Consider the following 25972-nt stretch of genomic DNA (forward strand, 5'->3'; position numbering starts at 1 on the left):
CCACCGGTACCCAGTGAATGACTTTTGTTTTTTGTTTTGGTCATGGGGCTTGAATTCTGGGCCTGGACACTGTCCCTCAGATTTTCAGCTCAAGGCTAGTATTCTACCACTTAAGCCACAGTGTCACTTCCATTTTTCTGGTGGTTTATTGGAGATAAGAGTCTCATGGACTTTCTTGCCCAGGCTGGCTTTGAATCATGATCTTCAGTTCTCAGACTCCTGAGTAGCTAGGATTACAGGTATGAGCCACCAGTGCCTGGCCTGACATTTTTTTTTTAAGCTCAATCTACCTGTCTGGGTAGATAATTTGATTGGGTTCATTTATTGAACTCACTACCTCCAGATTGTTAGGTGCTCCACCACTTGAACCATGCCCCCAGCTTTCATATGCTAAATTTTTATTTCACCTATTTTAAAATAACAGGTAAATGAAGGAACTAAAGATCCGATGGGACAATTTATTTTTTATTTTTATTTTTATTTTTGTCAGTTGTGGGGCCTGAACTCTGGGCCTGGGCACTGTCCTTCAACTCTTCAGCTCAAGGTAAGCACTCTACCACTTGAGCCACAATACCACTTCCGGCTTTTTCTGCTTGTAAGCATTATGCCCACTTTTGGTCTACCCAAACCTGAGTTTCTTGCTGCCCTGGAGTTCCCACCATACAGCTGGCCCCTCCCTCTCTCTGCCCAAACCCACCTGAACTCCCATCTACCTCACTTCCTACCCCCAGACCCTGCTGCTACCTAGATAGCGGATGTTGCCATGTGCTCTCTCTCCAGGGCAAATATGGCTCCTCTAATAAACCTTGTAATAATCTTTCTCCTATGCCTGCCTGCCTCCGCCTGGTCCCCTAGGATGGATGTGATGGATCCTTTCATTGCTTATGTGGTGCTGAGGAATCAAACGCAGGGCCTCATGCATGTGAGGCAAGCGTTCTACCACTGAGCCACCTTCCCAGTCACGGGACAAATATTTTCTGTGATATTTGGTCATATTACTGATAACAGTGGTAGCATTAGTGATGGAACCAGAGCCTCTTGCCTAGTAAATTCACATTCCTCCACCGGAGTGCAGCCCAGTCCAATTATACAGTGAATTGCAATGTGTAATGGTAGGCAGCATTAGTGCTGTATGAATGCCACACCAGCCATGGCCTCCTTTTACTACTTGTCTGTAGTGACTCAGTGCTTTGGCCACTCTAAATCCTAAGTTAGTTGTTCAATGCTTTGAGGATAGCAACAGTGAATAGAACAGGTACTAGTCTTTGTTCTCCTAGAGTTTAACATTTTTTTTTTAATTTTTGTTGTTTTTATTTATTTTTATTTTTTAATGTTTTGTTGCCAATCCTGCAGCTTCAACTCAGGGTTTGAGCAGTGTCCCTGAGCTGTTTTGTTCAAGTCTAGCACTCTACCACTTGAGTCACAGCTCCATTTCCAGTTGTTTGGTGATTAATTACAGATGAGGTTCTTATGAACTTTCCTGCCTGGGCAGGCTTTGAACTGAGATCCTCAGGTCTCAGCTTCTTGGGTAGCTAGAATAACAGCGCTTGGCTTCTTTTAACTTTCTTTTTTGAAAAAAATTTTTGAGACTACCTTGCCACATAGCCCAGGCTGGCCTTGAACCCCTGATTCTCCTGCCTTAGCCTCCCAGTATTGTCATTACAGACATGTGCCACCACAGCAGGCTCTAAATAAGTGTTTAAATAATCCATGTATGTAAATAGAAAACGCTATTATTTTATTGCTTATTTTTCTGGTGCTGAGAATTGAACCCAGGGCTTAGAGCATGCTAGGTAAGAACTTAACCCTTGAGCTACATCCCCAGCTCTACAAAGATATGTGTTAGAAAATGTTAGAAGAAAACAGGTGCATGCAGGAACATGTTACAGAGTAGCAGGAACCTTGGAATTGTGCTAGTTAACCAGTAATGAAAATAATCCAATCATACTAATAATAGTGAATCAGGAGGATGCTAGCAGAGATACATAATGGAACAAAAAGTGAAAAAGGCAGATTTATGACTGCAGTAGTACAAATGAGCAAGCACCATAATATGAACAAAGTCATCAGTGGTTGAGAATATTTACACAAATATTTACACTTTTTTGTGTGTTTCCATACATCTACCCATCAACTTCATCAGCTCTATTACTCTCCCTTTCCCTTTCTATTAAACAATGTGAACTTTCATTGATGTTTTCTTTTTGCTTCTTTCCTCTTCCTTCTTCTTTGTGTGTGCCTGTGTGCCTGTGTGTGTGTGTGTGTGTGTGTGTGTAGTTATGCGTTGGTACCAGAGCTTAAACTCAGGGCTTCGGTATCTTTTTTTTTTTTCTTTTTGCCAGTCTTGGGCTTGAACTCAGGGCCTGAGCCCTGTCTCTGAGCTTCTTTTGCTCAAGGGTAGCATTCTACCACTTGAGCCACAACAGCCACTTCCAGCTTTTTCTGTGCATGTAGTACTGAGGGATAGAACCCATGGCTTCATCCATGCTAGGAAAGCACTCTACCACTAAGCCACATTCCCAACCCCCAGGGCTTCAGAATCTTGATCAGCTGTCTTAATTATTTTTGGTATAATACTTATAATACTTGATCCATGCCTGTAGTTTGGCTGTTTGCTGGTTATTTTGAAGATGGAGTTTCTCAGATCTTTCTGCCCGGGCCAGCTTCATGTCCAGATCTTCCAGGTCTCAGTCACTTGATTATAAGTATGAGCCACGGATAGTCCACTTCATTGTTGTATTTTCATATATTCATATAAAGAATAGTCAACTTTTTTTGCTTTTTTTGGGGGGGTGCTGAAGGAATAAAATCTAGGGCCTGGTGCATGCTAAACACATACATTACCATTGTGCTACACTCTTAGCTCAGGAATAATTTTCAATGTAATGATATTTCTTTTACATATGTGATATGTAATATTTACAACTTGCTTCATATTAATAAAGAACTGTTAGCAATTATGCTATATTAACTTCCAAAATTTAGTGGATAGGAAATAAAGTTTAGATTCTCAATCAAGATTTTAGTTGCATAGTTTTTAAGGACAGGAAAAGAATAACGAGATATAAAAAAATATATTCAATAAATACCCAGCAGGAAGAAACAGAGATTAAAGGAGAAACAAAACATAACAAGGGTCCATTAAAGTGTTAATTTAGACTGGGATGGTGACTTAGTGGTAGTGCTTGCCTAACATTCAGGAAGCTCTGGGTTCGATTCCTCAGTACCACATACTGAAAAAGCTGCAGTGTGTGGTGCAAGTGGTAGAGTGCTAGCCTTGAGCAAAAGAAGCTCAGGGACACTGCCCAGGCCCTGAGTTCAAGCCCAATGACTAGTAAAACAAATAACAACAACAACAACAAAAACCTGTCAATTTATTAAAGTGAATGAAAAAAGTTTAAAAAAAAACAGTCATGCAAAGAGGGAGAGGAAAAGGTATAGACACACATGAGAGAGAGAGAGAGAGAAAGAGGGAGAGAGAGAATACTACCTAAAAATTACTGATTTTCAAGATAACAGTGAACATTCAAATCTTTTTATTTTATTTTATTTATTTTTTTGGGTCCGGTCATGGGGCCTGAACTCTGGGCCTGGGCGCTGTCCCTCAGCTCTTCAGCTCAAGGCTAGCACTCTACCACTTGAGCCACAGCACCACTTCTGGCTTTTTTCTTTTTGCTTATGTGGGGCTGAGGAATTGAACCCAGGGCCTCGTGCATGCAAGGCAAGTGCTCTGCCACTGAGCCACCTTCCCAGCCCCCCCTTTTTTTTTTTGTCAGTCGTGGGGCTTGAACTCTGGTCCTGGCCGCTGTCCCTGCAAGGCAAGTGCTCTACTTACTTGAGCCACAATGCCACTTTCAGTTTTCTGATGGTTAATTAAGAGATAAGAGTCTCATGGACTTTCCTCCATGGGTTGGCTTTAACCACAATCCTCAGCTCTCAGTCTCCTGAGTAGCTAGGATTACAGGCATGAGCCACTGCCGCCCTGCCAAACTTTCAAATCTTTAGGGATGGATTCAATACCTATGAACTATCTTGAAAAATATATAATCATGCTGAGCCCCACAGGTCCCCCACCCCAAGAAATGATGATGGCCAGGTGCTGGTGGCTCAGGCCTGTAGCCACCTAGGAAGCTGAGATCTGATGATTGAGGTTTGAAGTCAGCCAGGGCAGACAAACGCAAGAGACTCTGAACTCCAATTAACCAGCAAAAAGCCACAAGTGGAGGCTGAAGTGGTAAAGTTCTCAAGTGCTAGAGTTCCCTATCCTTAGGTGGAAAACCCTAAGCCAAGAGTAGAGGGCCCACCAGGCACTAGTGGTTTAAATCTGTAATCCTAGCTACTCAGGAGGCTGAGATCTGAGGATCACATTTTATATCAGAAACCCAGGGAAGAAAAGTCAATGAAACTCTTATCTCCAATTAACCACCAGAAAACCAGAAATGGAGCTGTGATTTAAAGTGGTAGAGTGAAAAAGCTCAGGGACAGAGTCCAGGCTCTTAGTTCAAGCCCAGAACTGGCTAAAAAAAGAAAGAAGTGAAAATGTCATCACAATATTCAAGAAGTAGAAGCAATCCCAATGCTAAAAAAATATTTCTAACTTCTCAAAACTGGGGTGCTAATGGTACCTATAGAGAAGGCCAAGAATGTTAAACATCATGCCATGCGCAAGACGCTGTCTGACTTTCAGTCACCATGGGAATTATCTATACAGTAGTGCTTGAGAACAACCTAATACAGGAGCTGGGAAGGTGGCTCAGTGGTAGAGCGCTTGCCTTGCATGCCTGAAGCCCTGGATTCGATTCCTCAGCACCACATAAGAAAAAAGGCGGAAGTGGCGCTGTGGCTCAAGTGGTAGAGTGCTAGCCTTAAGCTGAAGAGCTGAGGGACAGTGCCTAGGCCCAGAGTTCAGGCCCCACGACCGGACCCCCCCCCCCCCCAAAAAAAAAGAAAAACCTAATACAAACATTAGAGGGCTAGGAATGTGGCTTAGCAGTAGAATGTTTGCCTTCTATACATGAAGCCCTGGGTTCGATTCCTCAGTATCACATACACAGAAAAAGCCAGAAGTGGTGCTGTGGCTCAAGTGGTAGAGGGCTAGCCTTGAGCAAAAAGACACCCCCCCTCCAAAATAGAGGAAGTCGTTTTTTTTTAGAGGGGGGTTGTAGGGCTTCAACTCAAGGCCTGGGTGCTGTCTCTGGGCTCTCTACCACTTTGAGCCACAGCTCTACTTCCAGGTTTCTGATGGTTAATTGCAGATAAGAATCTCACAGGCTGGGCTGGGAAGCTGGCTCCGTGGTAGAGCACTTGCCTTGTATGCCTGAGGCCCTGGGTTCGATTCCTCAGCACCACATAAGCAAAAAGAAAAAAAGCCGGAAGTGGCGTTGTGGCTCAAGTGGTAGAGCGCTAGCCTTGAGCTGAAGAGCTGAGGGACAGCGCTCAGGCCGAGTTCAGGACCCACAACCAGACCAAAAAAAAAAAAAAAAAAGAATCTCACAGGCTGAGAGTGTGGCTTAGTGGTAGAGTGCTTGCCTAGCATGCATCAAGCCCTTGGTTTGATTCCTCAGTACCACATAAACAGAAAAAGCTGGAAGTGGTGCTGTAGCTCAAGAGGTAGAGTGCTAGCCTTGAGCAAAAAGAAGCTTAGGGACAGTGCCCAGGCCCTGAGTTCAAGTCCCAGGATGGACAAAAACAAAAACAAAAAAAACAACTCACAGATTTTCTTGCCCAGGCTGGCTTTGAACTGTGATACTCAGATCTCAGCCTCCTGAGTAGGTATGATTACAAGAAGCATGAGCCACCAGGATCTGGCAAAGCTGTTCTTTTGGAGTAAGATCCTGTATTAGGTCCAAACAGACCTAAAAATCAAAATGACAACACACATACCAAAGTTTCAGACTGCAAACTGATCACTAGTTATCTGACCTTCCAAGAATTCAAGGGAGATAACAAAACTTTCCAATCAGGCCAGTTTCAAGTTGCATATTTACCAAGTTCCTTCTGGACAAAAGAGTGACCAGTAGTTAGTCAATTAGTTTTTCTACTGTTATTATTAGTGCTGGGGATTAAATCTTGGGCCTCATGACTGATACACCTCATTCCATTAAGTAACTGTGAAAAAAAGAACAATCAAGGGGCTGGGAATGTGGCTTAGTGGTAGAGAGCTTGCCTAGCAAGCACAAAGCCCTGGGTTCAATTCCTTAGCACTTCATAAACAGAAAAAGCCAGAAGTGGTGCTGTGGCTCAACTGGTAAGAGTGCTAGCCTTGAGCAAAAGAGAAGTTCAATGACAGGTTCACAAGTCCTGAGTTCAAGCCCCAGGACTGGTAACACACACACACACACACACACACACACACACACACACACACACACACACACACACACACAAACAATCAATCCACTTTTCTCAGTTTCTACTTTCTTCAGCCCTTCTCCTTTTTGTCAGTCATGGGTCTTGAACTCTGGGCCTGGGCACTGTTCCTGTGCTCTTCAGCTCAATCACTTGAGCCACAGTTCCACTTCTGGTTTTCTGGTGGTTAACTGGAGATAAAGAGTCTCACAGACTGGGCTGGCTTTGAACCAAGATCCTCAGATCTCAGCCTCCTGAGTAGCTAGCATTACAGGTGTGAGCCACCAGCTCTCCACAGCCCTTCTCCTTTTATGTAATGAAGTAAGGCTTGATTCTAGAATTAAAAATAAAGCCAGTTAAGATATTTAAATCAAGGCTTTTAATGATAATGGTGGTGGTGATTAGTGGTCCTAGGGTATTTGTGAGGCATGTGCCCATGAATGGATGCCTGTGGCAGAACTAAAGCAGGGCTTGGATGTATTCTAGTAGTAGAGTGCTTGCTTAACATGCACACGTTTAGTCCCCAACTCCAAAGACAGACAATGTGAGAGCTTCCAACCAAATTTGAAATATCTATCTCTCTAACATTATATATTTTTAGGCTGGGGAGGTAGCAGCTCAGTGATAGAGCGCTTCTGCGGTATGATCTGATCAGTCCCTAGCATCATAAAGAAAAAGAAATCACATCTTTCTAATGTCTCCCTCTTTTATTTCCTTTTTTTCTCTCTTGCTTGCTTACTTTCTTTCTTCCTTCCTCTCTCCCTCCCTCTTCTCCCTCCCCGCCCTCCCCCTGGTTCTCTCTCTCTCTCCAGTAATGAGGCGTGGGCACTGATCTTGAGCTGCTTTTGCTCAAGGATAGTGCTCTACCACTAGAGCCATAGCGCTACTTCTGGCTTTTTCTGTTTATGTGGTACTGAGGCATTGAACCCAGGGCTTCATGCACACTAGGCAAGCGCTCTGCCACTAAGCCATATTCCCATCCCCCTTTTTTCTTTTTGAGATGGGTTCTAGGCTGGCCTCAAATTCACTATTATTCTGCCTTAGCTTCTTGAATGTTGGAATTACAGGCATGAGCTACCACACATAGCAGAATATAGTTTATGACAAGAAAAAAAAGCAACCTTTGATTTCAGTTTTCACTGACAGTTGGTCAATACTGTATTTGGGCCTGAAATGTTATGACAGTGTAATAGATATTCCATCAATTTTTTACTATGCCAATAAAATAGCAGACTTTGTCATTTTAAAAAATAATTATATGAAATATGAGCATACTAAACCCAAAGAAAAGTCAGTATAATTCTTATCTATCTACCTTTATGGTATTTGATTACCAGTATAAGATATATAAAGTGCCTCCTTGCAGACTTTTCAAGTGATTGCTCCTTTTTAAAACTGTATTGCCAAGCCAGGTGCTGTGGCTCAGGCCTATAATCCTAGCTACTCAGGAGGCTGAGATATGAGGCAGGTGCAGAGCTAGTCCGGGCAGGAAAGTCTGTGAGACTCATATCTCCAATTAACCACAAAGAAACTGGAATCTGGCTCAAATAGTGGTAGCAGCTCACCTTGAGCTGAAGAACTCAGGGACAGTGTCTAGGCAGAGTTCAAGACCCACGACTGACAAAAAAACAAAAAAGGAAAAGAAAAAAAAAGAAGAAAGTATTGCCAGGCATGGAATTCTACCTACTCGGGAGCTGGAGGTAGGAGGTATGAGGTTTGAGGCCAACCAGGCAAAGTCAGTGTGGGATCCTATCTGAAAACCAGACTAAAAGGGCCAGGAGAGAGGCTCTAGAACTCACACAGGAAGTCCAAACCCCAGTCACAAAGGGTGCTTTGTTACTTGTATTATGATATGTAAACTCAGAATTTATGTAGTTTATAAAACTTAGCAAAGTATTTATAAGCTATATCCTTAAAATGCACTGAATAATTTATGAAAGCACCAGAATATAAAAAATAGAAAATAAGATATTTATTTTGTAATAAAACAGAAAAAACAGAATATAAAGTATATTACTGTTTGTATTTCATACATTTTGCTTGTGCTGAAATTTATAAATTTAACATTAGTTAAAAATAATCATTAAATTACATATTTAAATAAGAAATGCCAAGTACATGATTAAGATGAACTTATTTTTTCCATCCAAAAAAGACCTTCATTAGTAAATAATGTCCACATAGAAAAGTACTTGTAATCTAAATGATAGGTATAGGTTGAAAAGCTCAGAAACAGCCCTTGCCTAGTCTTCCAGGTCCTGGGTTTGACTCCAGCACCCTAAAACACTAGGTCTTCATTTGTGGTTTCATTTGTGGTTTCTTAGACCATTCAGGTACCTCCTTTTTAGTCTGAAAAACAAAGAAAAAGAGAAAAGAAATCAAACAAAAGGTTAGCAAGGGGCAGTTCTGAGAACAAGGTCCCTATACACTAGGGTTTCTCTGTGAGCTACACTTGTAACCCCGGCCTTTGAATTCAGAAGGATACTTAGGCTAAGGTTTCCTTCCTTCCTTTCTCTCTCTTTCTTTCTTTCCTTCTTTTTTTGTTTTTGGTCCATAGTGGGGCTTGAACTCTGGGCCTGTGCACTGTCCCTGAACTCTTGAGATCAAGCTGTGCATTCAACCACTTGAGCCACAGCTCCACTTCTGCTTTTCTGGTGGTTAATAGGAGATAACAGTCTCACAGACTTTCCTGTCTGGGCTTGCTTTGAATCTTGATCCTCAAATCTCATCCTCCTGAGTAGCTAGGATTATAGGTGTGAGCCACCAGTGTCCAGCAGTTTTCATTCTTTCTAAGAAATAATCTCCTACCTGGTAGATAGGCCAGTGTTTTCTGGTTCAAAGGTGTGTGTGTGTATGTGTGTATGTGTGTGTGTGTGTGTGTGTGTGTGTGTGTGTGCGCGCGTGCACAAGCGTGCCATACTGAGGCTTGAACTTAGGGTCTGGGCACTGTCTCTTAGTTTTACCTACTCCTCAAAGCTGGTTCTCTACCACTTGAGCCATATCTCCATTTCCAGCTTTTGTTTGACAGTTAATTAGAGATAAGAGTTTCTTGGATGTCTTTCCAAGGTTGGCTTTGAACTGTGATCCTCAGATCTCAGCCTCCTGAGTAGACAGTATTACAGGTATGAGCAACCAGGACTTGGTTACAAGTTAACATATTCCACAGAAGTAGCTATTTTTTTCCCTATGTTGTTTAAAAAAAATTGTTATTATAAAGGTGATGCATAGTGGGATTACAGTTATATAAGTCAGGTAAAGAGTACATTTCTTTTTTTTTAACATTGAGAAATAAATTTATTAACTTACTATTTTGTTAGTTGTGGGGCCTAAACTCTGGGCCTGGGCGCTGTCCCTCAGCTCTTCAGTTGAAGGCTAGCTCTCTATCACTTGAGCCACAGCGCCACTTCCAGATTTTTCTGCTTATGTGGTGCTGAGGAATCGAACCCAGGGCCTCATGCATGTAAGGCAAGCACTCTACCACTTTAGCCACCTTCCTAGTCCTTATTAAACTTATTTAATCTTTAAAATTTTTTTACTTTATTGTAAAAATGCTGTACAGAGAGGTTACAGTTGCATGAGTAAGGCAATGAGTACATTACTTGTCGTTCATTGTTAACCTCTTCCCTTGTTGTTGTCCCATTATCCCTTCCCTCCCCCAAGGAATACATTTCTTTTTTTTGGGGGGGGGGGGGGGTCTGGTCGTGGGGCCTGAACTCTGGGCCTGGGCGCTGTCCCTCAGCTCTTCAGCTCAAGGCTAGCACTCTACCACTTGAGCCACAGCGCCACTTCCAGCTTTTTTCTTATGTGGTGCTGAGGAATCGAACCCGGGGCCTTGAGCATGCAAGGCAAGTGCTCTACCACTGAGCCCCCTTCCCAGCCCCATGGAGTACATTTCTTTTTGGACAATGTCACCCCTCCCTTGCTATCTCACAGTTGTCCCCTCCCCTCCCCTCCCCACTCACAAGTTGTAGAGTTCATTTTCAATAGTGTCTAGTGAGTATCAGTACTGCATTTGTTTACCCTTTGTCCCTCCATTTTTGTGCCTACCCCTTACCCTTCCAGAGACAGATAAATGAACAAGCAGGACAAAAAGAAAACAAAACAGCAAAAAGATAAAACCTTTCTTTACATTTCCTGGAGTTCATTTTGATAAATATTATTTTATATTATCAGAAGCCTTGGTATGCCAGAGGTGGCTATTTTATAAACTAGTTTTAAATTCAAAGAGATTTTAAAAAAATTAAAGACTGAATCTCATTTCAATTGTGTCATACAGATACAGATAGATATAGGTATAACTGCATTTGTATCTCTATAAGATAGATACTCATTTACTCAATAGATAATTATAAAAAACTCACTATATTCAAATTAATGTGAATCCAGGGCCTAGGCACTGTCTTAAAGCGTCTTAGGTACTCAAAGCTAGCATCCTACCACTTGAGTCACAGCATCACTTCTGGCTTTTCTTGAGTAGTTTATTAGAGATGAGTCTTATGGACTTTCCTCTGCCTGGGCTGGCTTCAAACAGTGATCCTCAAATCTCAGTCTCCTGAGTTGCTAGGATTACAGGCATGAGCCGCCAGCATTCCACTTTAATGTGAATCTTCTTAGTTGCTGTGTGTTTAGCAACTCTACCTGGGGTTCCTACTTTATCAGTTCAGCCACAATGTACAGAGCAGCAGGGGAGAAATTGGACAGGTGAACTTCAGGAATCTTGATATAAGTCACTGCTTTCAATCAATCACTCCTATTTTATATAGTTTATTATGCTAAGTATGCAGGCTACTTCTTTATCACTCATATACTCAAAATTATGAAGGACCATATTCCCAAATATGTACGTTCAGAGGCCTGTGGATAAATGTGACATTTGTATTTCTACCTTTTCTATGTTGTTTCATTTATATAATGCATGCTCAAAATATTGAAAGTGAGCACAATTGTTAGTTCCTTCTAATCTTATCCTAGAACTTGACCAGAGTCAAAATAAGACAGGGGGCCCTCCAACTCCGACCCAGCTCTAATCTTACCTCAAACTTCTTCTCTATTCTATAAGCCACATTCTTTCATGTACATCAAAAAAAGGATAAAAGGATATTCTTCTTCACCTCAGCTTTCTCCTGCCTTTTAACTACTATATCCATCCATACTAAAGTACAGTTGTTTTGGTGATTCTGGGGTTTGAATTCAGGGTCTTGTGCTTCTGGCAGGCACTCTACTATTAGAACTACATCTCTAGCCCCCTTTCGCTATGGCTATTTTTGAGTTAGTCTCCAATTTTGCTGGGCCTAGACCACGGACCCTTATTTATGCTTCCCATGTACTGGGATGACAGGTAAGTGTCATGGTGCTAGCTAAGGGTTGAGATGAAGGGCTCATGCAATTTTTGCCTAGGCTGGCCTTGAACTTCCTGATCACATAATTCCTATCATCCCTTTTCTGTCCCTTGGTCCTGGGACTAGTTCTTTCTTTTTTTTTTTTTAATTGTGAAAATGCCGTACAGAGGGGTTACAATTACATAGGCAAGGTAATGAGTACATTTCTTTCTTTTTTTTTTTTTTTTTCCCTTTTCTCCCCATTCACAATACAGACTAGGCACAGGCCTGGGCTGATGTGTATATGGGATAGGTTTACTCTGCCTCCTCTTTCTATACAGTCAGTGTAAGAACACAGCCTGTGCTAAGCACCCGAAGGCCTACATTTTTTATCAAGCATTGTGCCTCCTCCTTTGTTTCCCCTTCCCATCCCCTCCCCCACCGCCCCCTGCCAAAGTTCCAAAGTTCGTTTTTTCGACCTAACCTCTTGTACATCTCATTGTTGCAATGGGTCCACCTGTATCCCTATTTAAATGATTTTTTCCTTTCCCCTCCACAAATTATATCAACATCAAATACAGTGAAAACAGGGTTATACCATGGGCGAGGGACATACAAAGCAACAAAAAAATTATCTTATATGTTAGAAACAATCACAAGAAAGAAAAAAAACAATTGAGTCCTTATCTTGGAGTTCATTTAGCCTTATCTGACTGGTTCTGCTTGACTCAGATATATACTAGTACTTGTAAGTAAGGGAAACCATGGGACCTATGTTTCTTTGGGCCTAGCTTACTTCACTTAATTTTTTCCAAGTCTTTCTATTTCCTAACAAATGAGGCAATGTCATTCTTTCTGATGGAGGCATAGAATTCCATTGTGTATGTATACCACATTTTCTTGATCCATTCATCTACTGAGGGGCATCTGGGTTGGTTCCATATCTTAGCTATGGTAAATAATGCTGCAATAAACATAGTTGTGCTGGTAGCTTTAGTATGGTTTTGTTTATGATCATTTGGGTAAATGCCCAAAAGTGGGATTTCTGGGTCATAGGGGAGCTCTATGTGGAGTCTTTTGAGGACCCTCCAAACCTACTTTCCAAAGTTGTTGAACAAGTTTACACTCCCACCAACAATGCAGTAAGGTTGCCTTCTGGCCACATCCCCTCCAGCATCTGATATTAGAGTTCTTGATTATGGTCATTCTAACTGGGGTGAGGTGGTATCTCAATGTTGTTTTGATTTGCATTTCTTTTATGGCTAGGGAGGTTGAGCATTTCTTCATGTGTCTATTGGCCATCCTTCTTTCCTCTTCAGAGAAGTTTCTCTTTAAGACTTTAGCCCACTTAGGTATTGGGCAGTTGTTTCTTTGAGGATTTGTTGGGGGATTTAATTTTTTGAGTTCCAGGTATATTTTAGATATGAGACCCTTGTCCGTTTTATGGTTAGTAAAGATTTTTTCCCTATCCATGAGCTTTCTATTGATCTTGCTAGTTATGTCCTTTGCCGTGCAGAAGCTCTGCAACTTTATGCAATCCCATTTGTCCAACCTTTCTTTGATTTCTTGTGTTTCTGGGTCTCTAGTAAGAAAATTTTGGCCTGTGCCAAGGAGACCTAGGGTTTCTCCTATTCCATCCTGTAATGTTTTCAGAGTGTCTCGGAGTCAAAACTCCGAGGTCTTTGGTCCATTTGGAGTTGATTCTGGTGCAGGGTGATATATAAGGATCTAGTTTTAGTTTTCTACAAGTGATTAACAAATTTTGCCAGCACCATTTACTGAAGAGGCTGTGTTTCTTCCATTCTATTTTTTTAGCTCCCTTATTGAAGATTAGATGGCTATAGGTCTGTGGGTTCATTTCTGGATTTTCAATTCTATTCCATTGGTCCTGCGGTATGTTCTTGTGCCAGTACCAAGCTGTTTTGATTACTATGGCTTTGTAGTAGAGTTTGAAATTTGGTATTGATATTCTTCCAGCACTGTTCTTTCTGTTAAGGATTGTTTTTGCTAGTTGGGGTCTTTTATTGTTCCATATGAATTTTTGGATTGCCTCTTCTATTTCCTTAAAGAATGAGGTTGGAATATTGATAGGTATTGCATTGAATTTGTAGATAGCCTTGGGAAGTATTGTCATTTTCACGATGTTGATCCTTCCAATCCAGGAGCATGGGAGGTTTTGCCACTTTCAAGTTTTTAAAGTTTTCATCATAGAGGTCCTTCACTTCTTTGGTTAATTCCTAGGTATTTTATTTTTTGTTGGGCTATTATGAATGGAGTTGCTTTCCTGATTTCAGCCATGCTTTTCTCATTGTTGGCATACAGAAAAGCCATTGATTTTTGAGGGTTAATTTTATACCCTGCTACTTTGTCAAAGTTTGGAATCAGCTTGAGTAATTTGGGAGTGGCATCCGTGGGATTCTTTAAATACAACATCATGTCATCTGCAAAGAGGGAGAGTTTTACTTCATCTTTCCCTATTTGGATCTCTTTTATGTTTGCATATTGTCTTATTGCTGTAGGCATTCTAATACTAAATTGAAGAGAGGTAGAGAGAGTGGACATCCTTGTCTCGTTCCTGAGTTAAGAGGAAATGGCTTTAGTTTTTCACTATTAAGTATAATGCTGGCTGTAGGTTTGTCATATATAGCCTTTATTGTATTGAAGAATGTTCCCTAGATTGGGAATAGTTATTTCTTTGCAGTTTTTAGTCCTGAAGTACTTCATTACTCATTGATTTCCATATGCTTGTCAACAGTCCCTTCAGACTGTCATCTGGTTCCTGATAGGCCTCAGAGGTTGTTAGGAGAATAAGATGACAATGATAGACATTGATACACATTCCTTGCTCACAGCTTTCCCACTTGACCCCTTCCTAGCCTGCCTGCTTCTCAGAACCCTGCTCTGCCACCTCACAGCTTCTTGAGCTCATTTTCAGCCTCTCTAAACTTAGCATGCTGCAATTCTGTTGGCTTGAATCGGTCACTTGATAAACTGTGTTCCCTGAGGGAAGTCAGGAAATGATGTTTGGGGAAGATTGGTTAAATGAACAAATTTATCTCTACTGTTACTTTTAATCTAAGTGTTCCTTATTACCAAATATGAGAACATCTGGTAGCTGACCCTACATTACCCTCAGCTTTAACACTGGTTATAGTTGGATATATTTGTGTGCGCCAGTCCTGGGGCTTGAACTCAGGTCCTGAGTGCTGTTCATGACCTTTCTTGCTCAAGGTTAACACTCTACCACTTGAGCCCCAGATCCACTTCTGGCTTTGAGCTGACTTCAAACTACAATTCTCAGATTTCAACCTCCAAAGTAGACAGGATTACAGGCGTGAGCCACAGGTGCTTGGCTTGGATATTGGATTTTAAAATACTCTCTCTCTCTCTCTCTCTCTCTCTCTATTTGGTTGGGGGTGGGGCTTGAACTTTGAGCTTGGGCACTGTCCCTCAGCTCTTCAGCTCAAGGCAAGCACTCTATCACTTGAGCCACAGCGCCACTTCCAGTTTTCTGAGTGGTTTATTGGAGATAAGAGTCTCATGAAGTTTCTTGCCTGAGCTGGGTTTGAACCGTGATCCTAAGATCTCAGCCTCCTGAATAGCTAGGAATACAGGCGTGAGCCACCAGTGCCCGTCTAAAATACTCAGTATTTCTTAGCCTAAACTTTAGATTTTTATTTTATTTTTTGCTGGGGCTTGAACTCTGGACCCTGTCCCTGAACTTCTGTGTTCAAGGCTAGAGTTCTACCACTTGTGCTCAGCTATAAACGTCAGGTTTTTAAAAGGTGAAACAATCTTGGAACTTTTTCTGAATATGATTCAAATTAAGCTTTAAAAACCTGTATTATAAAGTAATTTCAGTAAGATTGTTCACATTTTTTTTTTTTTTTCGGTTGTGGGGCTTGAACTCTGGGCCTGAACGCTGTCCCTCAGTTCTTCAGCTCAAGGTAAGTGTTCTACTACTTGAGCCACAGGGCCACTTCCGGTTTTCTAGTGGTTTATTGGAGATAGGAGTCTCACGGTCTTTCCTGCTTGGGCTGGCTTTGAACTGCAATCCTCAGATCTCAGCCACCTGAATAGCTAGGATTACAGGTATGAGTCACCGATGTCTGGCTGGATTGTTCACATTTTATAACTATTGGTAGTATTAGTTTTTGTTGGTTGAGGGGCTTGAATTCAGGGCCTTGGGTACTTCCTGAGCTATTTTGCTCAAGGCTAGCATTCTACCACTTTTGAGCTAGAGTACCACTTGAGGTTTTCTGGTGGTTAATTGGACTTTCTTGCTCAGACTGGCTTTGAACTGTGATCCTCAGATCCTAAGTAACTAGGATTACAGGTGTGAGCCATTGGTCGCCGGCCACATTTCATAATTATTAATAAAAGGAAGCTCTTCATTTTCCAGTTTCCTTCTGTTTGATCCTATTTTTCTTCACATAATAGATATGACAATTTGAGGGGTATTTAGCCAAGTGTGATGACGGATGCCTAGAATCTCAGCCCTCAGGAGGCTGAGACAGGAGGAACATGAGTAGCCTGAGCTACAGCAAGACACTGCCTTAAATAACAACAGCAGGTATATCTTCCAAGTACATTATGACTCCAGCTCCTTTGATGCCTTATTCACTGTACTTTCAAGAATTAACCTGTCTTACTCCATTTCTTCTCATGGAGGGTGTCTCTCACAACTGCAATTTATATGGATAGTCATCCCTTTTTCTTCCTCCACTACTTTATTCATTTCTAGCTGAATTAACATGAAGGTTTGATGCATCATTTTACTTGCGTGGCTATAATTCATCTTCCCTGCAGAAGTCAAGGTCTGAGAAGACAGTGCGACCCTCAAGGCATTCAGCACTTGTCTACTCATTAGCATTTATTATGCTATTATAGACACAGCTCCAATATTAGATTGTGGACACTCAAGGACAAAATCTGTGCCTAGAATAAGGCCTAAATGAATGAGTACTTTGAAAAGAATGTGCTAGGTAGATTGAAATGACAGTTCCATAAAGGAGTTAAAAATATTTTGAGATGCAACATAGATGAACCTTGAGGCCATTATACTAAATGAGGTAAGCCAGTCACTGAAAGATAAATCTAAATTAGTCAAATTTACATGAACAGAAAATAGAATGGTGCTTACCAAGAGCTGAGGAAAGAAAGAGTGGGGAAGTTGTTAAATGGATGCAGAGTTTCTCTGTGAATAGTTAGTAAAATAATTGTGTACATTTATTTATTTATTATATTAAAAAATGCCCTCCCCTGCCTGCACAGTACTGGGGCTCTTTTGCTCATGACTAATGTTTTACTACTTGAGACTCTCATAGTAAGTGAACACACACACACATACACAATCATATTAGATCTCTAAATTACATAAAGATAACTCTTTATACTGGAACACTGCCTTAATTACTATTTTTCACTATATTTATAATTTCATAGGGAAGTAGTACAAATGAATAAAAACACTGAATTAGTAGAATGTTAACAAGTCTAAAGTAAATGATTCCAGATTTAGGAAAGTGCTCACAGAGCTGCTGTAGACACAAATGACAAGATTAACTGGAAATGTTGCAGAAGTAATCAGTACATTACAAGGTGATTTTGGAGACAATTAGTGGATAAGATAGGTGCCTTTGTGTTATCCAGAAGTAGCCAACTAAAACATTAATATGTAACTTGGGGATTAAAACATATTGAGAAAGTTTGCTGAAATCAGAAAGGAGGATGACTGATAAAAACAGATAAAATATGCCCAGTAGATTACTCTTGAAATCTGGAAAAAGAATTAGAGATTAAGAATTACCAGTGTTTAACTAGTATCATATCTCTAAAAAAGACAGTTTGGTAGAAATAACTACTTTGTTTTCTTTTTCTTTTTTCTTTCTTTCTTTTTTGCCAGTCCTGGGGCTTGAACTCAGGGCCTGAGTACTGTCCCTAACCTTCTTTTGCTCAAGGCTAGCATTCTACCATTTGAGCCTCAGTACCTCTTCTGGCCTTTTTTGTTTATGCCGTATTGAGGAATCAAACCCAGGGCTTCATGCATGCTAGGCAAGCACTCTACTTCTAAGCCACATTCCCAGCCCCAACTACTTTGTTTTCTAAAAATGTTACATGAGAACTCAATAAATATTTCCAATCATCATCACAGAGTCCTTCAATATCTAAGGTAGCTGATTTGGCTTTATAGCAACTGGATGTAAGGCTAAGATCATTCAGCTCACACTGTCCTAATTCCATGCTCACTTAGAAACTCATTTCTTCATAGTATTCAATGTATATTCTATGACAGTAGGAAAACTGAGTGGTTGGGTTGAGTTGGGAGGAATAGGGGAAAATATAAACTGATTTGATGAATTGTAACATTCTTTTCTGGCAGTGTACTAGCTAAATTACATTAAGAAGAGGCTATAGTTAGTATGGCAACCACTAGACATTGAGAATTTAAGTATTTGTACAATATTTTTATATACATGTTTACATTTATGCAGAGATCCTGAGGTCTGCTTTTGGTTTTTGAGATGAGTCTAGATTCCAAACAGAAATGTGATCTGTAAGCGTTATAAGAATGTTGCTCTATTTACTCCCTCAGTGTCCAGTATTGTGTGTGTATGTGTATGCATGACTACAGCCCTTTCCAAGTAAAAGCAAAATTCACTCATTCATCTAGTCTAAACAAATATTCTACTTTTCTGTGTGATATGAAGCATGTGGGCTGGGTGTGACTCTGGTACTGCTGCCAGAATGCTGTCACTTATCACTTGTACTCACTTTCATATTATTGTACTAAAAATAATAGTGAAATTCCACTAGATGAAATGAAAAACCTTTCCTGCCTTAGGAGCAAATAATGACAAAGCTGGTCTTTATAACCTATATATGGCTTTATTACTTTATTGTTGTTTCTCTGAGACACGGTCTTACTATATGTAGCCCAGGCTAGTCTTCCTGCCTCAGCCTCACCACTGCTAGGATTATTTCTACAAGGTTTTTTTAATTTTAATTTGAGCCAGTCCTGGGGCTTGAACTCAGGGTCCTGTGCTCTCACTAAGCTTGCTTGTCTCAAAGTCATCTCATTTTTTAGGTCATCTGGGTATTCTGCAATACTCAGCACAGATTCTCACATACAGTCAGTATATACTTGAACTGAATTGTAATTATTTGAATATTTTCTTCCAGATGACCACATGAAGTCATCTAAAAAAGTTGAAAGAAGTAATTCATAAAACCATATACAAGTCAAGACCTGAATTCATCACTAACTCACCATAATTTAGCCACTGAACACACTACACTACTGGTACTATTGGTATGCTTCCTACCCTCCTTGGAGCAGAAAGCTCTTTTATATCTGGGTATGTGTGTACCTGCAGGGATGCACGTGTGAACTCAAGTGTTTCTTACTTGGCCTTTTCTCTCAGGGCTGGTATTCTATCACTTGAGCTACACTTCTACCTCCAGCTTTCTGTTTGTTAACTAGAGATAATAGTTTCTTGGCTACGTTTGCCCAGGCTGGCTCCAAACCTGGATTCTCAGATCTCTGCCTCCTGAGAAGCATGAGCCACAGGTGCTTGGCACTCTTTTGTACTTGGCTTTATATTTATTTTTTAATCTTCTTATTGTTATTATAAAGGTGATATACAGAGGATTTACAGTTACATAAATCAGGTCTCTTTTGTACTTTAATGCTTTCACTCTACTTAGAATAAGACAAAGATGCTAGCGTGTGCTTTAATAAGGGACTGGGCAAATAATAAAATCTGAACCTTAAGAATAAGTGGTATTTGGGGCTGGGAATGTGGCTTAGTGGTAGGCTGCTTGCCTAGCATGCATGAAGCCCTGTGTTCGATTCCTCAGTACCACACACACACACAGAAAAAGCCGGAAATGGCGCAATGGTAAAGTGCTAGCCTTGAGCAAAAAGCAGCTCAGGGACAGTGCCCAGGCCCTGAGTTCAAGCCCCAAGACTAACAAAACTAGAAAAACATAGCACATAGTTCCTCTAAGGAGAACTAGGATAGTTTTAGATTTTTCTAGGGAGAGGAAAAGTAAAGCTAGAGACAGCATGAGAAACTGGAATAACTGGGTGTTTCTGATGAAAATGGCAACACAGACGTAGCACTATTGTCTAGGGAGCTGTCCCCTTCACAGTCCTTATAGTTTAGTTTAATGTTAAAATTTCTCTTTACAAAAAGAGAATGCCTTTTCTCCTCTGAAAATCTGCTTTGTTTATGTGCTCTGGAAGAAGACAATAGTACTTCTTAAAAAGATTTTTTTTTTTCATATGTGGTTCTTGGAATCAAACCTATATGACCTCAAGAATGCTGAGCCATGGGTTGGGAAGGTGGCTGAGTGGTAGGTAGAGTGCTTGCCTTGCATGTATGACACCCTGGGTTTGATTCCTCAGAACCACATAAGCAGAAAAAGTTGGAAGTGGTGATGTGGCTCAAGTGGTAGAGCGCTAGCCTTGAGCTGAAGAGCTGAGGGACAGTGCCCAGGCCCAGAGTTCAGGCCACATGATCAGGGAAAATAAAAAGAATGCTGAGCCAAGTGCTCTACTACAGAGCCACATTCCTTCCCTTCTTTTCTTCCTTCCCATTCATGCATGGATAAGTATGCTTGCACACAACATTCATCACTGAGATGAATATCAATTAAAATATCAACAGCAAATAATGTCAGCCAAAAATGAAATTAGAAATGCTTTCATTTTAGCATGCCCTAAGATTACTAAATGCTTAGATTTAATTGCATATATTTGCATAATAAATTCTTTAGTAACAAGTTTCAGAAAGAACATTAGTATTGTTAGGTAAAAGTGAAATATTAAAAAAATGTATGATGCCCAAGAGAACCACAGTATGTTATAATAGAGTCAAGAATGCATTTCATATAAGTTCCCTTTGAATTTTACAGACAGGAACAGGCTAAGAGTGTTTAAGTGGTTTTTTTGACCCAGGCCACCTAGTCAGTTTGAGTTATTAATTCTAAGTACCATCTTGACTTGATTGGCTTATAGTAATTATCTCAGTTTTCATGAAGCTAAACCTGAATTCAGAACATCTTTTGAAAAATATTCCCCAATTGTAAGAACTATAAATTTTATTAGAGATAAAAACAGAAAATACAGAGGCAAAAAGAAGGGGAAAATTACTCTCCATTCTCTATATTCAACCCTTCTAATCTTATCTTTAGTATATAACATTATTTTGAGGTATAGGGAAATCTTAATGATACCTCATATACTGGCTACAGTCAGGACTTCTGGAAATCTCAGTCAAAAACCCATGAGATCAGGTTGCCAAGCATTAGTTTATTGCTTGGAACAGAGTAGGGTCAGAAATGAAGATGAATGACTTCTGATGGGCTTTAAATATTTAGTTGGTTTATCTTGTGGTTTGCATCTGAACTTATTTTCTATGAATGTCTATGTATTCAGTCTTTCTGTAGATTATAGTATAACAGGCAGAGCACAGTGTCTGTGATAATCTCTGCGCACTTCCTTTTTTGTGTGTATGTGTGTGTGTAAGAACTGAGGTTTCAACTCATACTTGCTATGTAGGTACTCTACCACTTAATCATGCCTCCAGCCCTTTTTTATTTTAGTTATTTTGGGGAAAGTATCTTGAGGTCTGGTCTTGGACTGTGATCCTCTTATCCATGTCTTTCTATCAGTGCAAATGACAGGCAAGCACTACCATGACTGGCTTATTTGTTGAGATATAGTCTTGCTACCTTTTGTCGGGACTGATCTTGAACTGTCATCCTTTATATTTTTGTCTCAGGAACGGCTGGGATTACAGGCATCAGCCACTGTGGATAGCTTCAGACCACTCCTGCTCAGCAGTAAGCTTATCCACTCTGTACGTTGGCTAACAACTTAAGAAGTCTTATGAAGTCTTGTCAAAAAGAAGTAGTACCTTAGTTGGGCGCTGGTGGCTCGCGCCTGTAATTCTACCTACTCAGGAGGCTGAGATCTGAGGATTAAAGTTCAAAGCTAGCCTGGGGAAGGAAAGACCCTGAGACTCCTATCTCCAATAAACTACTAGGAAACCGGAAGTGGCGCTATAGCTCAAGAGGTAGAGCGCTCGCCTTGAGCTGAAGAGCTGAGGGACAGCGCCCAGGCTCATAGTTCAAGCCCCCGACCTCCCCCCTCCAAAAAAAAAAGTAGTAGTACCCAATGCAGATGAGCACAACATGATAAGGGGAAAGCTAGGTTCTAAGAAAGTAGATGCAGAAAGGATGCATAGACTCATGTCTCAAGACAGGGCTAAGAGCAAGTCAATGAGGAAGTGGAAAATCTGAATAAGCAAAAACTAAGAAACCCAAAGAGAACCTGTGTGTTACAGAGGGGAAACAGATATGGACTTGTTGGCTGAAATCCCTAGAGCTGTGTTGTGTGCAAGCTGGTCTACTGCACCTACTTGATTGCACTTTCCAGTCAGCCCAGTGTCTGTTACTGCTATATGTATGCCTACAATAGTTGTTTTTTTGATTTAGATGGCAAGTTTTGCTCATTTTAAAAAAAGGAGGTTGCTGGGCATTAGTAGCTCACAACTGTAATCCTAGCTACTCAGAAGGATATGAAGCCAGCCCAGGCAAGAAAGTTCAGGAAATACAATCTCCAATTAGCCAGCAAAAAGCTGGGCTGGAGAATTGTCTCAAGTGGTAGAATAACAGCTGAGTAAGCAAGATGATCAAGAGCACAAGGCTCTGAGTTCAAGCCCTGGTACTGACAAAAACATAAAATAATAAAAGGAAACTGATCATAGGCGTGGTAGTAGTACATATTTGTCATCCCAGAAATGGGGAGGTAGAGCCAGGAAGATAATGACTATGAGGCCAGTCTCAGCTATAAAGCATGTCTAAGGCCAGCCTGGATTACACAGTGAACTTGTGTCTAAAAAACCAAGGGTTAGAAAGTAGTTCAGTGCTGCCTAGCTTTGCTGAGCATGTGTAAGGAAGGCCTTGATTTGGCCTCAGGAAAAAAAAAAAGTGCAAGGATATTTTCAATTATATAATCATTAAAAAAATCTTTCATCTTGATACTGAATAACATTATCTGCATATAAAATGAAATGGCCCATGCCAGAAATTTCCATATGTGAGTGATTATTATAATCTAGGGAGTTTAAAAAAATTACGATTCTATGGACTCTCACTAAATCAAACTTGGAAAAAATCTGTTTTTGAGTTTGTTAAGTTTACAAGGTAAAAATCATGCTTCTAAGAAATGAAGAAACCACATGGAAATTAGATAAAATACTTCAGTATGTTAATTCTGTTGCCTTTTGATCACTATTCTTATTTCTTATTGAAATATATAACGTTTAATGTTTCCTAAGGTATTTTCACTAATTTTACTTATCTGTTTTTAAAATTTTAATTATTATTATTTTTTTGCCAGTCCTGGGGCTTGAACTCAGGACCTGGGCCTGAGCTTCTTTCACTAAAGGGTAGCATTCTACAACTTGAGAGCCACAGTGGTGACACTTTGGGCTTTTTCTGTTTATGTGGACTGAGGAATCGAACCCAGAGCTTCATGCATGCTAGGTAAGCATTCTATCATTAAGCCACATTCCCAGCCTCCTAAACTTCTTTAAATATGTAAGTTATTTCTATATTTTAAACTCAGCTCCAACAGCCTATGGATTCATGTACTTAGGCTGTACTGCTTTAGTGTTTAATGATATAGGTGTTTTCTAGATATATTCTTGGCTATAGAGATAAAATTATGCTGAATTAAAAAAAAAACAGGAAGAACTGACTTCTTTATGATGCTGAGTCTTTCTAGTCATGATAATATATTTTTTTGGGGGGGGGGGTCCGGTCGTGGGGCCTGAACCCTGGGCCTGGGTGCAGTCCCTCAGCTCTTCAGTTCAAGGCTATCGCTCTACCACTTGAGCCACAGCGCCACTTGGGCTTTTTTCTTTTTGCTTAAGTGGTGCTGAGGAACTGAAATCAGGGCCTCATGCATGCAAGGCAAGCGCTCTACCACTGAGCCACCTTCCCAGCCCTAATATTTTTTGAGGAAGAGTTTCACTATATAGCACAGCCAGTCCTTGAATCCATTTTCCTGTACCTCCTTCCAAAGTGCTGGGATTACAGAAATGTGTAACAGTGCCCAATTATTTTCTCTTCTTTTTGTTTTTTTCAGTCACAGTGCTTGAACTCACAGCCTGGGCACTGTCCCTGAGCCCTTTTGCTCAAGGCCAGCTTTACCACTGTGAGCTACAGTATCACTTTTGGTTTTCTGGTGGTTAATTGGAGATAAGAGTTTCACAGACTTTATTGCCTGGGCTAGATTTGAACCATGATCCTCAGATCTAACCCTCTTGGGTAGTTAGGATTACAGGCGTGAGCTACCAGTGTCCAGCTATTTCCTCTCCTTCTTTCTTCTCCTTCTTTCTTCTACTTCTCCTCCTCCCTCCTGCTCTTCCTTCCTCTTCTTCTTCTTCCTCCTCCTCCTCCTCCTTCTCGTCCCCCTCCACCTTCTCCTCCTCCTTCTTTTTTTAAACCAGTCCTGGGGCTTGAACTCAGGGCCTGGGTGCTGTCATTGAGCCTCTTCGTGCTCAAGGCTAGCATTCTACTTCAGCCATAGCTCTGCTTTTTGGTGGTTAACTGGAGATAAGAGCCTCACAGACTTTCTTGCCAGGGTTGGCTTTGAACCACAATCTTCAGAGCTCAGCCTCTTGAGTAGGTAGGATTATAGACATAAGCCACTAGCACCAGGATTTATAAACAATTTTTATTTTGAGACAGAGCCTTGTCAAATTGTCCAGCCTGGCCTCCAACCTGCCATTTTCCTGCCTACATCTTCCAAATAGCTGAGGTTAGGTGTGAGCTACCACAGTTGGCATCAGTTTATGGTTTTACACTTTCTGAAGAATTCAACAAAATATACTATTTTATAAATAAGCAGGAGTGGGTACTATTTCTCACTCTATTTTATTTTGTCGGCTGTGGATCCTGAACTCTGGGCCTGGGTGCTGTCCTTCAGCTCTTCAGCTCAAGGCTAGCACTCTACCACTTGAGCCACAGCACCACTTCTGTCTTTTTCTGTTTATGTGGTGCTGAGGAATTGAACCCAGGGCCTCATGTATGCAAAGCAAGCACTCTACCACTGAGCTACCTTCCCAGTCCTCATTCTGTTTATTTTTATGTAATTAAAACATTACATGCAATACCTTTCTGATTGCCCTATAATTAGTCTTTGCAGACTGGAGAATTAAAAGTGCTAGATTTAGGATAACATCTGGGAAAATTCAATATGTGAACTAGAAATATGAAAGTTTTCTGGGAAAATTCAGTATGTGAACTAGAAATATGAAAGTCTACCAATGTACTTGACATAGGTAGTACATATATCATTAAATATAGATATTTCAAGGCCCTTGAACAAAACAAAATTAGTTTAAAAATCAATATGAATGAGAAGAACTAAAGTAAAAATATATTTAGTGAAATCAAATACATTAAAATTAAAACAATGTTGAATTGTACTTACAAAGAGTGTTGGTTTTGGTATGAATATATTCTCTTCCTGTTCCATAGGCACATTCAGTGTCTTTGGTGTCTGACATTCTGTCACAGGTTTCGACTCTGTTTTAGGATGAAGTAAGTTGCTTTCAGAATGTTTACTGCGCATATTAATGAGAATCTGTTTCATTGCTGCCAACTCCTGTTGATAAATGAAAATAAGAACATATAAAATATGATTTTGGCAAGCATATTAATGACTGATGTTAAAGCACTTATTTTTCTTTAAGCAGAAAAAACACTCCAAGCAATTATAACACATATATGAAAGTAACAAATGCAATCAATTATACACAAAAATCGTAGAATTTTAAATATTATATAATTTTTGGTATGACAACTGAATCCTATATTTTAGAAGCCCCAATTTTGTGCATAGTGGATTCACCTGCACATTGGTATTTTTACCCATAAAATACCAATGATGTGTATGATGTCCAGAGATTTCAAGTATAGCCTCAGTTTTTCACTGTACTTTTTACACACAAATATGTATAGAATATTAAATGTATATTTTTGGGGGGGGTTCTGGGAATTTAATCCAGGGATTTGTATATGGTAGTCAGAACCCCAAGTTTTACACTTAATATTTTTCCTTCTTCTTAAACTATTTGATTTCTTTATGAATACATAGAAAAACGGTAGAGAAAAGAACGCCAAATCATTTTTTCTGGACTATTAATCAGCCATTCACATTATTATTATTTTTTTTTCTGGTCATGGGGCTTAAACTCTGGGCTTGGGTGCTGTCCCTAAGCTCTTCA

The 25972-nt window shown here is 40.3% G+C and overlaps 1 protein-coding gene and 1 non-coding gene across 2 annotated transcripts in view; both read right to left on the reverse strand.

Moving 5' to 3' along the window:
* Nucleotides 1-8298: 8298 nt before the first annotated feature.
* Pibf1 (progesterone immunomodulatory binding factor 1) overlaps nucleotides 8299-25972 on the reverse strand; it is a 142019-nt gene continuing 124345 nt past the window's right edge. Inside the window, exons 17-18 of the mRNA XM_042685793.1 lie at nucleotides 25177-25350; nucleotides 8299-8697 (exon numbers count right to left, since the gene is read on the reverse strand). Coding sequence (XP_042541727.1) covers nucleotides 8635-8697; nucleotides 25177-25350 — 237 coding nt within the window. The 3' untranslated portion in view covers nucleotides 8299-8634. The remainder of the gene's footprint in view (nucleotides 8698-25176; nucleotides 25351-25972) is intronic.
* On the reverse strand, nucleotides 11917-12047 carry LOC122112967. Its single transcript, XR_006148341.1, has one exon. It is a non-coding gene; the product is annotated as a small nucleolar RNA SNORA51 (small nucleolar RNA).

Source organism: Dipodomys spectabilis, unplaced genomic scaffold (assembly GCF_019054845.1).
Source record: "Dipodomys spectabilis isolate Male_0828 unplaced genomic scaffold, ASM1905484v1 ptg000095l, whole genome shotgun sequence".
In the NCBI taxonomy this organism is placed as follows: Eukaryota; Metazoa; Chordata; class Mammalia; order Rodentia; family Heteromyidae; genus Dipodomys; species Dipodomys spectabilis.